This window comes from Neoarius graeffei, chromosome 19, assembly GCF_027579695.1.
Source record: "Neoarius graeffei isolate fNeoGra1 chromosome 19, fNeoGra1.pri, whole genome shotgun sequence".
NCBI lineage: Eukaryota > Metazoa > Chordata > Actinopteri > Siluriformes > Ariidae > Neoarius > Neoarius graeffei.
Genome location: NC_083587.1, coordinates 44331903 through 44344009, shown reverse-complemented (window position 1 = coordinate 44344009; position 12107 = coordinate 44331903). Strand labels below are relative to the sequence as shown.

The 12107-nt window shown below is 46.3% G+C and overlaps 1 protein-coding gene across 1 annotated transcript in view; it reads left to right on the top strand.

The window, feature by feature from the left end:
* The window catches only part of LOC132867306 (ankyrin repeat and SAM domain-containing protein 6-like), an 84593-nt gene that overhangs the window by 35179 nt on the left and 37307 nt on the right, over positions 1-12107 (top strand). Inside the window, exons 3-7 of the mRNA XM_060900129.1 lie at positions 1196-1240; positions 1397-1601; positions 1762-1868; positions 1999-2138; positions 5931-6177. Coding sequence (XP_060756112.1) covers positions 1196-1240; positions 1397-1601; positions 1762-1868; positions 1999-2138; positions 5931-6177 — 744 coding nt within the window. The remainder of the gene's footprint in view (positions 1-1195; positions 1241-1396; positions 1602-1761; positions 1869-1998; positions 2139-5930; positions 6178-12107) is intronic.

Below are 12107 nucleotides of genomic sequence, written 5' to 3'. Positions count from 1 at the left end.
GCAGATTTCGATGCCCCGCTATTTTTAAAAACAGGACGAAGCAATCTTTTATCCCACAAGCCATTAGCCTTTTTAACAAATATGTGAAACAAAAATATAGATCTTAATTTGCGTCCCCCTGTTCAGCTGGCCTGAGCAGGTATGCTATTTTTATAGTTTTACCATTTATTTTTTTTACCACCTTTGCAGCTTTGTACAGCTCTTATGCTATGGGAATGCTATGGATAAACTGGGATTGTTGACTGATTGTTGATGGCTGACATCTGTCCAATGTCTTGTCATGTACTGGGATAAATGTGGTGTCTTGGGTATATGTGTAGCAACAAAATGGGGTTTGTGAGTGTTTGCTTGTTTTGATTTTTTTTTTTTCCATGTCTAACGTTTCATTTTCTGAAGGAAATTTCCCCCATGGGGGACAATAAAGTTTTACTACTACTACTACTAACTGGTGACTCTAAATTGACCGTAGGTGTGAATGTGAGTGTGAATGGTTGTGTGTCTGTGTGTCAGCCCTGTGATGACCTGGCGACTTGTCCAGGGTGTACCCCACCTTTCGCCCGTAGTCAGCTGGGATAGGCTCCAGCTTGCCTGCGACCCTGTAGAACAGGATAAAGCGGCTAGAGATAATGAGATGAGATGATATATACACTTTCAGTGAAATGACAGTAGCAGTTTGTGAAAAATGCTATAATAATAATTCTTGGAAAAATAAAAAAGTATTTGATTATCTTACCATCAAATACTTTTATTCCATATTTTGTTGCTCTTTTATTTTGTGTGTGTATTTTTGGGGTTTTGTTTTCGAGTAGAATTTTTATGTTGTCCGTGGTTGGTTCAGCAACACACTCCGCCATTTTGTTTTTCTCTACTCATGGTATATGAGCTGGTAACCTAGTAGTAGCGTAGCCAATCATATCCAGTAAATGTGGATAGAATAATATCCAATTATTCCAATCTATAACATGGGCAACATGCAGGCATATAATGCAGAGTGCATTATCAAGTAGGTCACGGACATGTCAGTGTCTATCGTAACTGGTAAATATAACCCCAGGTATGTCAGCTGTTTGAAATAGAGGCATATGTGTTTGGAATAGAGTATGTATATATTAAAAAGCATGACCGTAAATAAAGTTAATGCTGTAAATGTTTTCTTTATTTTCTGGTATTTTTCTTTCTAACCTTTTCCCACTAGATGATGAGAAGAAAAGGCCTGATGTTTTCAATGCTTTAAAGCTAGGTGAGTGCCACTGAGGATAATGAATGTTTTAAAATACCCCGTTGATTAGGGTTGGACTGATAATACAATAATATGATATGGATAAATGTATAAACAGTAAATTATTCATACTGATGCCCCCAGGCTTGTTTTTAATTTTGTGTGTGTGTGTTAAAGGAAATGCTCAACTGGTGAAAGAGATATTAGAGGAGGATCCATCTCAGGTGAACATGGCGAATGCAGATGGGGCATCGCCCTTGATGATTGCAGCTGTGAGTGGACTATTGGAAGTAGTGCAGCTTCTGGTCGAGAGGAATGCAGATATAGACAAACAGGATGGGGTCCATGGCTGGACAGCTCTTATGCAGGCAACATATCATGGGTAAGGGTTGCATATCTGAATTTTTCTTTAAAAAAACCAAAAACTGCAATTTCCCGAATAATTTTTTTAATTAAATTTTTTTTTTTTAGAATATATCCTGCACTTCTTAGACAAACTGACTGTTTAGACGCCCTGCTCTTTTTTCTTTTTCCTTTTGCAGGAATAAGGATGTGGTGAAATACCTGCTGAGTCAAGGAGCTGATGTAAACCTAAGAGCCAAGAATGGCTACACAGCCTTTGACCTAGTCATGCTATTAAATGATCCAGGTAGAGTGAAAAGTACTTGAGGTACTGCTTTGGAAACATAATCATCACGCACTTTTTTTTTTTGAGTGATTTAAATGAAAAAAATTAATTCATTCCTTTTCTTTTCTTATTCTTCTCTATCTTATGCAAGACACTGAATTAGTGAGACTGTTGGCTGCTGTGTGTATGATGGTCGATAAAGACAAGAATAGGCACAGAGAGAAGATCTCCACCAAGAAACACCTGTCTCCCAGTGTACTTGTACCACCAGATGATAAAGGAGGCCTAAAGGTGGGGCTGTATGCACATATACACAGTATCTGATGTATAATTTAATGTGTGTATGTCCTACTGGTCTGTAGTAGATTCATGTCAAAAATATGCCTTACTACAGTTTAAAGGTAGACCACCTTTCAGATTTTTCAAGTGTGGGTCATAAAAAGAATTTTCCCCAACATCCAATTATTTTTGTTTAGTGGACTAAAAGCTACTGAATTCGAATAACAGACTTGCAATTTTATTAGTTTTTTTTAAAATACAACCCCGATTCCAAAAAAGTTGGGACAAAGTACAAATTGTAAATAAAAACGGAATGCAATAATTTACAAATCTCAAAAACTGATATTGTATTCACAATAGAACATAGACAACATATCAGATGTCAAAAGTGAGACATTTTGAAATTTCATGCCAAATATTGGCTCATTTGAAGTTTCATGACAGCAACACATCTCAAAAAAGTTGGGACAGGGGCAATAAGAGGCTGGAAAAGTTAAAGGTACAAAAAAGGAACAGCTGGAGGACCAAATTGCAACTCATTAGGTCAATTGGCAATAGATCATTTAGGTGGTGTTTACATTAGACCGTATCCGTCTCGTTTTCGTCGCGGATGCACTGTCCGTTCACATTAAAACGCCGGGAAACGACTCCACAGGCGGAGCAACTTGGATCCGCCAGGGCCCACGTATTCAATCCATTACGTATCTGATCCGGTGCTGTGTAAACATTGAGGAACGAGGATACGCTGTGCTGAGCTCTAGCTGACGTCGTCATTGGACAACATCACTGTGACATCCACCTTCCTGATTCGCTGGCGTTGGTCATGCCACGTTGGTCATGTGACGCGACTGCTGAAAAACGGCGCAGACTTTCACTTCCTGCTATTTGTCCCGAATCACTGCTCGTGCGCTTCACTCGCGCGCTCTGTGAGCTGCGCAGGGCCGGAGTGCGCACCCTTCAGAGGGCACTCGCTGTTCAGGGCGGAGTGATTTGGAGCGCAGGATGCCTGCGGAGCCGAGCGTATCCGTGTATTGGCGTTGCTGTGTGCACGCGAATCGTGTATTGGCGTTGCTGTGTGCACACTAATCATTTTAAAAACGTTAATCTGATGATCCGCTGATACGGTCTAATGTAAACACCACCTAACATGACTGGCTATAAAAAGAGCATCTTGGAGTGGCAGCGGCTCTCAGAAGTAAAGATGGGAAGAGGATCACCAATCCCCCTAATTCTGCGCCGACAAATAGTGGAGCAATATCAGAAAGGAGTTCGACAGTGTAAAATTGCAAAGAGTTTGAACACATCATCATCTACAGTGCATAATATCATCAAAAGATTCAGAGAATCTGGAAGAATCTCTGTGCGTAAGGGTCAAGGCCGGAAAACCATACTGGGTGCCCGTGATCTTCGGGCCCTTAGACGGCACTGCATCACATACAGGCATGCTTCTGTATTGGAAATCACAAAATGGGCTCAGGAATATTTCCAGAGAACATTATCTGTGAACACAATTCACCGTGTCATCCGCCGTTGCCAGCTAAAACTCTATAGTTCAAAGAAAAAGCCGTATCTAAACATGATCCAGAAGCGCAGATGTCTTCTCTGGGCCAAGGCTCATTTAAAATGGACTGTGGCAAAGTGGAAAACTGTTCTGTGGTCAGACGAGTCAAAATTTGAAGTTCTTTATGGAAATCAGGGACGCCGTGTCATTCGGACTAAAGAGGAGAAGGACGACCCAAGATGTTATCAGCGCTCAGTTCAGAAGCCTGCATCTCTGATGGTATGGGGTTGCATTAGTGCGTGTGGCATGGGCAGCTTACACATCTGGAAAGACACCATCAATGCTGAAGGGTATATCCAGGTTCTAGAGCAACATATGCTCCCATCCAGACGACGTCTCTTTCAGGGAAGACCTTGCATTTTCCAACATGACAATGCCAAACCACATACTGCATCAATTACAGCATCATGGCTGCGTAGAAGAAGGGTCCAGGTACTGAACTGGCCAGCCTGCAGTCCAGATCTTTCACCCATAGAAAACATTTGGCGCATCATAAAACGGAAGATACGACAAAAAAGACCTAAGACAGTTGAGCAACTAGAATCCTATATTAGACAAGAATGGGTTAACATTCCTATCCCTAAACTTGAGCAACTTGTCTCCTCAGTCCCCAGACGTTTACAGACTGTTGTAAAGAGAAAAGGGGATGTCTCACAGTGGTAAACATGGCCTTGCCCCAACTTTTTTGAGATGTGGTGTTGTCGTGAAATTTAAAATCACCTAATTTTTCTCTTTAAATGATACATTTTCTCAGTTTAAACATTTGATATGTCATCTATGTTCTATTCTGAATAAAATATGGAATTTTGAAACTTCCACATCATTGCATTCTGTTTTTATTTACAATTTGTACTTTGTCCCAACTTTTTTGGAATCGGGGTTGTAGAACAATTAATGAATTTAGGGCCACCTGGCCCTAAATTCTCCGCTATTTTTTCCTGCTTCACCATGACCCAATTCAAGATACTATGTCATGCATCACGTGGTGGGCTTTCCCCGTTCGTGCAAGGCATTGTGGGATACAAATTTGAAACAGGAGAGAAAAATGGAGGATGCGAATGAAACATGAAAGACCAACTACAGTAACGGAAAGCGAGAAGAAAAGACGTTATGTTGTAAAGGAAAGGAAACGCGAGACCAAACTAATAAATATCGGTGGTCAGCGAGCACCTCTGTGTTTAGCGACAGAATGATGGAACTGTCAGTGCACGGTCAAGGTAAACCTGTAGATGGCAGTAATGCAACACTGGATGCCAGCTGCCACAAAACCCAGAAGAAGAAGGAAAAGAAGAAGAAGATAAACCTGCGCATGCTCACATGGACTTCCTCTGTCTGCTTGACTGCGTGAAGCGAGTGATTTCATGCACGTTATTTGCTCAGGAATCCCTTCAAATTAAATAACTTCCCAGCCACAGAATGGCCTGTTTTTTTGAGATATTACAGAAATAAACCTATATCACAATGACCAAATTTCGGAGGGAACTAAATTTCACCGATTTTATGAAATCGAAAGGCTGTATAGCTTTAAGTCATTACTAATGCTCTTGCTTGGCTGGAATATGACCCCTTACAAACAAGACATTGCTGCCCTAACAGACAGTATGACAGTTATTAGCTCATCTGGCCGGCAGGTGACGAGCTTATGCCAGCATGTTGTCTGTCCGTCCGTCTGGTGTTGTCCACATTTCACGAAAATCGCTTCTTCTCTCTTAATTCTTCACTGATTTTTATTCTTTTAGGCAGGAAGGTAGGTCTGCTTGGGGTGAAATATAGCTTCTACCCAAATTGGCATAATTGTAATTAATAACGAAGATATGGAGTAATTAAGCCCTAACGAGTAGTTTCCACACAAATCGCTGCTTCTCCCTCAGTTCTTCACCAATTTTGATTCTTTCTGGCATGAAGGTAGGGGTACCTAGGGTGCATATAACTTCTACCCAGAATTACTTAATTACAATTATTAATGAAGTGATGGACTAATTAAGCCTTAATGAGCAGTTCAAGAAAAATTGTTTCTTCTTGATCGATTCCTTGTCATTTTGGATTCTTTCTGGCAAAGAAGTAGGTATTCCTGAGGTGTATATAGCTTCTATATATATCTCGTCTATAGTGTATTTAGCTTGCAATGTTTATTGCGCAAGGTGGCCCACTTTAGATCGTTCCTTCTGGACTAGACGGGGCCGGAGTGAGCTATGCCGTCATTGATGGTCTCGTTTCTTTTGTTCTCTTCTCCACCTCTCCAGTCCTGGTGGAACCGCATGTCCAATCGTTTTCGTAGACTGAAGCTAACACACACACTGAGGCATGGGCTCCCTCCCAATCGCTTAGCTCCATTCCATGATAACCCAGGGGTTCTGCTGGATGCTACCATGAAGGCAGAGAACAGAAAAGACACGAGCAGCTCTGAACCAAGTGGAGCAATGGTTTCTCCTGCTGGAGCACCTATGGATGACCTCACCATCGCCTGGACTGATAAGAGCAAAGACAGTGGTAAGATGCTATTCTTGATTTTCAGTATTGCTACTCTTTGTCAAGAGTAATATTTCTTCAGGTCGATATATCTCGTTTTTACTCAGCCCTGAAAAAAATCTGTAGATAAAAATAATTTAATTTAATTAGAATTTTAGTTTAAGATTCTTTAAAGGTAAGCAATGTTCAGCATGAGTGATGTTTCACTGTAAACTGCTAGATGAGTTCTATATAAGTAAAAACGATACTGACTTTTTCAAGTTGTCAAAAAGGTATAAAAATTTATGAGGAACAGGGCTTGACATTAACGGTTGTCCGCTTGTCCGGGACAAGTGATACTTAATGTCGGACAAGTTCATCATCTCAGTTACTTGTCCGATCGGACAAGTGCCAAAATACGCCGATATTCAGGTTACATATCAAATTTATCAGTTTATTCACATGATTTCCGAAGCATCTCACTCGACATATTGTTTTGAAGAATCGCTGGATGTTTCTGTTCGGAAAGAGCGATGTGCGCATGCACAATATTCCACTTGCGAAACCGGCCAATACCGCTTCTTCTATTTGAGCTGAAAAGTAAACGGTCGTTTATGATTGGTTTTAATCGTGTCATACACGTGGATTTGTTGACATTTCTGTTGGCGGGATCATTATTCAACTGTATATTTACGTTGAGTATGTGGTAATTTCCAAATCTTTGAATTGTTGTTGATGGTGTTCATTATATAGCCGAGCGTGTGCTGGGCTTGGAATGTGCGCCTGCATGCGTGTGGATTGACAGGGAGTGAGGTAGGAGTGGGGAAAGTTATCTATGAAATACCAAGCTGTCAAATGGCTGCTAATTAGGTTACCGGCTGTATTAATTAACTAATTAGTAATGGGAGTTTAGGGATTTGAAACATAGGGCTCTATAATTTAGATATAATTATGGATTATTTTAAATTATTATCTTTTTTTGACCATTAAATACCATACAGGAGCCACACTGAATAATTAGACAACAATTAATCAGTGGAGGATATATATTCAAAGTTAATAATTAAAAAAAAAAAAAAAAAAATATATATATATGTTAGGGTTTTGCTGGGATTCGAACCTGGTTCGTTGGTGTGATAATCCAGCAAACCCCCACTAGGCCACCAGGGGGATGACTCAAATGCAGAGGCGTGAGGCGGAAGTAGAAAAAGAATCAAAAGGTTTATTTAAACTATATACACTATATACAGGGCAAAACAAAAGACAAAAAAAAACCAAAGAGTATAATCCAAAAGAAAAGCAAAGTGCAAAAATACAAAAGCTAAGAAGATCAAAAAACACAGTACAAAGGAAACTGGAGATAAACATAACAGCACAAAGACTCCGTGACAAGAGGACTGAACTCAGGGGTATAAATAGACAAACTAATTAAGGACACAGGTGAAGATAATTAGGCAATTAACACAAACACAAAACACAGGAACAGTGGCGGCCTCTAGAGGCCAAAATAAACACGACATGAAAAGGAAATAACAGCGGCCTCTAGAGGCCAAAACAGTCCTAGTCCTAACAGGACCCCCCCCTCTAGGAGCGTCTCCTGACGTTCCCAGGGCGATCCGGATGGGCCGAATGGAAGTCCCGACATAGTTCTTTATCAAGGACATCCCGAGCAGGAACCCAGCAGCGCTCCTCAGGACCATAGCCCTCCCAGTCCACCAGATATTGCAACCCGCCGCGGACCCGGCGGGAGTCAAGCAGGCGATTCACAGTGAACACAGTCTGCCCCTGGAAGATGCGGGGGGGTGGGGGGTTCCTAGGGGCAGGGGCATACGTAGATGTCAGTATGGGCCGTAACAGGGAAACATGGAAAGTGGGGTTGATCCTCAGAGTCCGGGGCAACTGGAGCCGGTAGGAGACAGGGTTCACCCTGCGCACCACCTTGAAGGGGCCAATGTAGCGAGGAGCAAGCTTGCGGTTCTCCACCCGCAGTGGAAGGTCCTTAGTGGACAGCCAAACACGCTGCCCAGGGCGGAAAGCGTGTGCAGGTCTTCTATGGCGGTTGGCCTGAGTCTGGTTGGTTCTGGAGGTCTGTATGAGGGTCTTCCTGACCTTGCTCCAGGTCTTGCGACACCGTCTCACATATTGGTTGACCGAGGGCACCCCCGCGTCCTCCTCCTGGTCCGGGAACAGAGGTGGCTGGAACCCGAATTGGCACTGGAATGGCGACAGCTTGGTGGCCGATGACTGCAGGGTGTTGTGGGCGTACTCCGCCCATGGCAGCCAGGTGCTCCACGATGTCGGGTTATCCATAGCCAGGCCTCGCAGGGTGGTTTCCAGGTCCTGGTTGAGCCTCTCCGTCTGACCATTGGACTGTGGGTGAAACCCAGAGGAGAGGCTGGCAGTGGCTCCGATGACCTTGCAGAACCCGTGCCACACTCGGGAGGAGAACTGGGGCCCTCGGTCTGAGACGATGTCCTGTGGAAGACCAAAGACTCGGAAGACATGATTAAACAAAAGTTTCGCAGTTTCAAGAGCAGAGGGGAGTTTGCACAGTGGTATGAAGCGGCAGGCCTTGGAGAATCTGTCAACTAAGACCAAAATGACCGTGTTACCTTGTGACTCAGGGAGACCCGTGATAAAGTCGACTGCCACGTGGGACCAGGGACGCCGGGGAATGGTCAGAGGATGCAGGAGACCCTGGGGACGCTGTCGTGGGTTCTTGGTTCTGGTGCAAACCTCACAGGACAGGACAAATGACCTTACTTCCTTCTCCATGTTAGGCCACCAGAAGCGTCTTTTCAGGAAGTCCAGGGTCCTCCGAGCTCCCGGGTGGGCGGTGAGAGGGGAAGAGTGACCCCACTGGAGAACCTTGGCCCGGGCTTGATGTGGGACGTACAAGAGGCCTGGTGGCCCCGTCCCAGGACCGGGGTCCTGGCGTTGGGCTCGTCGGACAGCCTCCTCAATACCCCAGCGGACAGGGGCCACAATCCGGGACACAGGGATAATAGGCCCGACTTCATTCTCCCTGTTAGTGGCAGAGAACAGTCTGGACAGTGCGTCAGGTTTGGTGTTCTTGGAGCCGGGGCGGTATGAGAGGGTGAAGTCAAACCGACTGAAAAACAGGGCCCACCTAGCCTGTCGAGGGTTCAGTCTCTTGGCTTGCTGGAGGTACTCCAGGTTCTTGTGGTCAGTCCAAACCAGGAATGGATGTTGTGCTCCCTCCAGCCAGTGCCTCCACTCCTCAAGGGCCAGTTTGACCGCTAGCAGTTCTCGATCCCCCACATCGTACCGGGACTCAGCAGGACTCAGGCGGTGGGAGAAGTAAGCGCAGGGGTGCAGCTTTCCTTCCGAACGTTGAGAGAGCACCGCGCCGACACCACTGTCCGAGGCGTCCACCTCCACGATGAATGGTTGGGAGGTGTCCGGGAGAACCAGAATGGGTGCCGTGCAGAAGCGGTCCTTGAGGTCTTTGAACGCCTTTTCTGCCTGAGGAGACCAGCCATAAGATCCACCTGTCCCTTTGGTGAGGTCTGACATGGGTGCTGCCACAGAACTGAAGTTCCTGATGAACTTGCGGTAGAAGTTAGCGAATCCTAAGAACCGCTGAACCTCCTTAACGGACTTGGGAGTAGGCCAGTCCCGGACGGCCAGGGTCTTGGCAGGGTCCATTTGGAGTTGGCCTGTCCGTACAATAAATCCCAGAAAGGAGACCTCGGGAACATGAAATTCGCATTTCTGGGCCTTGGCGAACAGATTGTTCTGTAGCAGCCTCTGGAGAACCTGGCGGACATGGTGGCGGTGCTCCTGCACGGTCTTGGAAAAGATAAGGATGTCGTCGAGGTAGACAAAAACGTATAGGTTAATCATGTCCCTTAAGACGTCGTTGATTAGGGCCTGAAAAACAGCTGGTGCGTTGGTGAGTCCGAAGGGCATCACCTGGTATTCGTAGTGCCCAGACGGGGTGTTAAAGGCAGTCTTCCACTCGTCTCCCTGTCGGATACGGATGAGGTGGTATGCGTTCCGTAGGTCCAACTTGGTGAAGACGGTGGCGCCTTGGAGCAGGTCGAAAGCTGTGGACATCAGCGGAAGGGGATATCGGTTGCGCACAGTGATCTTATTCAGGCCCCTGTAATCAATACATGGTCGGAGCCCCCCATCCTTCTTGCCGACAAAGAAGAAGCCGGCTCCAGCAGGTGAAGTGGAGGGTCGAATAAACCCAGAGACCAGGGCATCTTTGAGGTATTCCTCCATGGCCTTGCGTTCTGGCTGAGAGAGTGAAAACAGTCTGCCACGAGGAGGGGTAGTCCCAGGGAACAAGTCGATGGCACAGTCGTAGGCCCGGTGCGGAGGAAGAACGGCGGCCCTGCTCTTGCTGAATACCTCCTTGAGATCCCAGTACTCTGTGGGAACTTGAGATAACTCGGTGAGATCAGGGGGCTCAGCAGGAGACACAGGAGAGCTAGAGAGCAGACAAGAGGCATGGCATGCAGGGCCCCATTCCACAACCTGGCTTGTTACCCAGTCTATGCGAGGGTTGTGGCGAGTAAGCCAAGGAAGGCCTAGAATAACTGGGAACTCAGGTGAAGGAATAAGGTGCAGGGATATTTCTTCCTTGTGACCTTGAGACTGGAGGAAAACTGGAGAAGTAACTTGGGTGACTCTTCCATCACCTAACGCTTGGCCATCGAGGGCAGACACAGACAGTGGGACTTCAAGAGGTGCAGTCGGAATATTGATGCTTTGGGCGAAGTGAATATCCATAAAGTTCCCAGCCGCCCCTGAGTCTATCAAAGCTTGACAAGAGTGGACAGACTCACCCCAGGAGATGGAGACCGGGATGTAGATTCCTTGGCCAGGGAGTCCGGGAGAGAGGGTAGGCCCCGTCACAACCCTCCCTCGGCTGGACGGGGCGGTCCTTTTCCCAAGAGTTCGGGACATGATGCTCGGAAGTGACCAGGCTTGCCACAGTAGATGCAGCACTTGTCCCTCCTTCTGCGCTCCCTCTCAGATGCGGAGAGGCGAGTACGACCCACTTGCATGGGTTCTGGACAGTCACTGAAGGAGGTAGACGGTCTCCAGGTAGAGGTAGGGAGGCTGGGGGGGCTCAAGGCTTGGTGGCGTTCTCTCATCCTGTTGTCCAGACGAATAGCATGTGAGATGAGGGTTTCGAGGTCACTTGGGCATCCAATAGAGGCCAGACCGTCCTTGATGGGGTCAGACAGACCATGGTGGAAGGCTGACACCAGGGCAGTCTCGTTCCATCCACTTACTGCTGCGAGTGTTCGGAACGAGATGGCGTAATCTGCGACGCTTCCTCCCTGCTGGATGGACATGAGCTTTCGGGCTGCGTCGGTACTGATGTCTGCCTGATCGAAGACCCGAAGCATCTCTTCAGAAAACAGCTGGAAATCAAAGCACTCAGGTCCCTGTCTTTGCCAGATAGCAGTAGCCCAGGCTCGCGCCTTACCAGCTAATAAGGTGATCACAAAGGCAATCTTGCGGCGATCCGTAGTGTAGGTGGTAGGCTGAAGCTCAAAGGTGAGTTGACACTGGGTAAGGAACTCTCGGCACTCACTGTGCTTGCCGTCATACCTCTGTGGTGCAGGAAGGCTGGGTTCGCGAGGTGAAGAAGGCAGCATTGCAGGAGGCACTGGAGCAGGAGTGGGAGCTGGATCAGGAGCAGGAACTGGATCAGGAGCAGGAACTGGATCAGGAGCAGGAGATGCAGGCAGAGATGTCAGCTGTGCCAGGGTTTTCCCAATTTGCTGAAGCAGTTCCTCGTGGCGAGCAAGGGCCTCACGTTGGCTGGTGAGCGTACGTCCATGAGCGTCCATGGTCGCTCCGAAGCGTGTCAAAGCTGCCATAATTCCCTGAAGGTTGGCCGGGTAGACAGTTGAAGCAGCCTCTGCTGAGTCGGTCATGACGGAGTCTTTCTGTTAGGGTTTTGCTGGGATTCGAACCTGGTTCGTTGG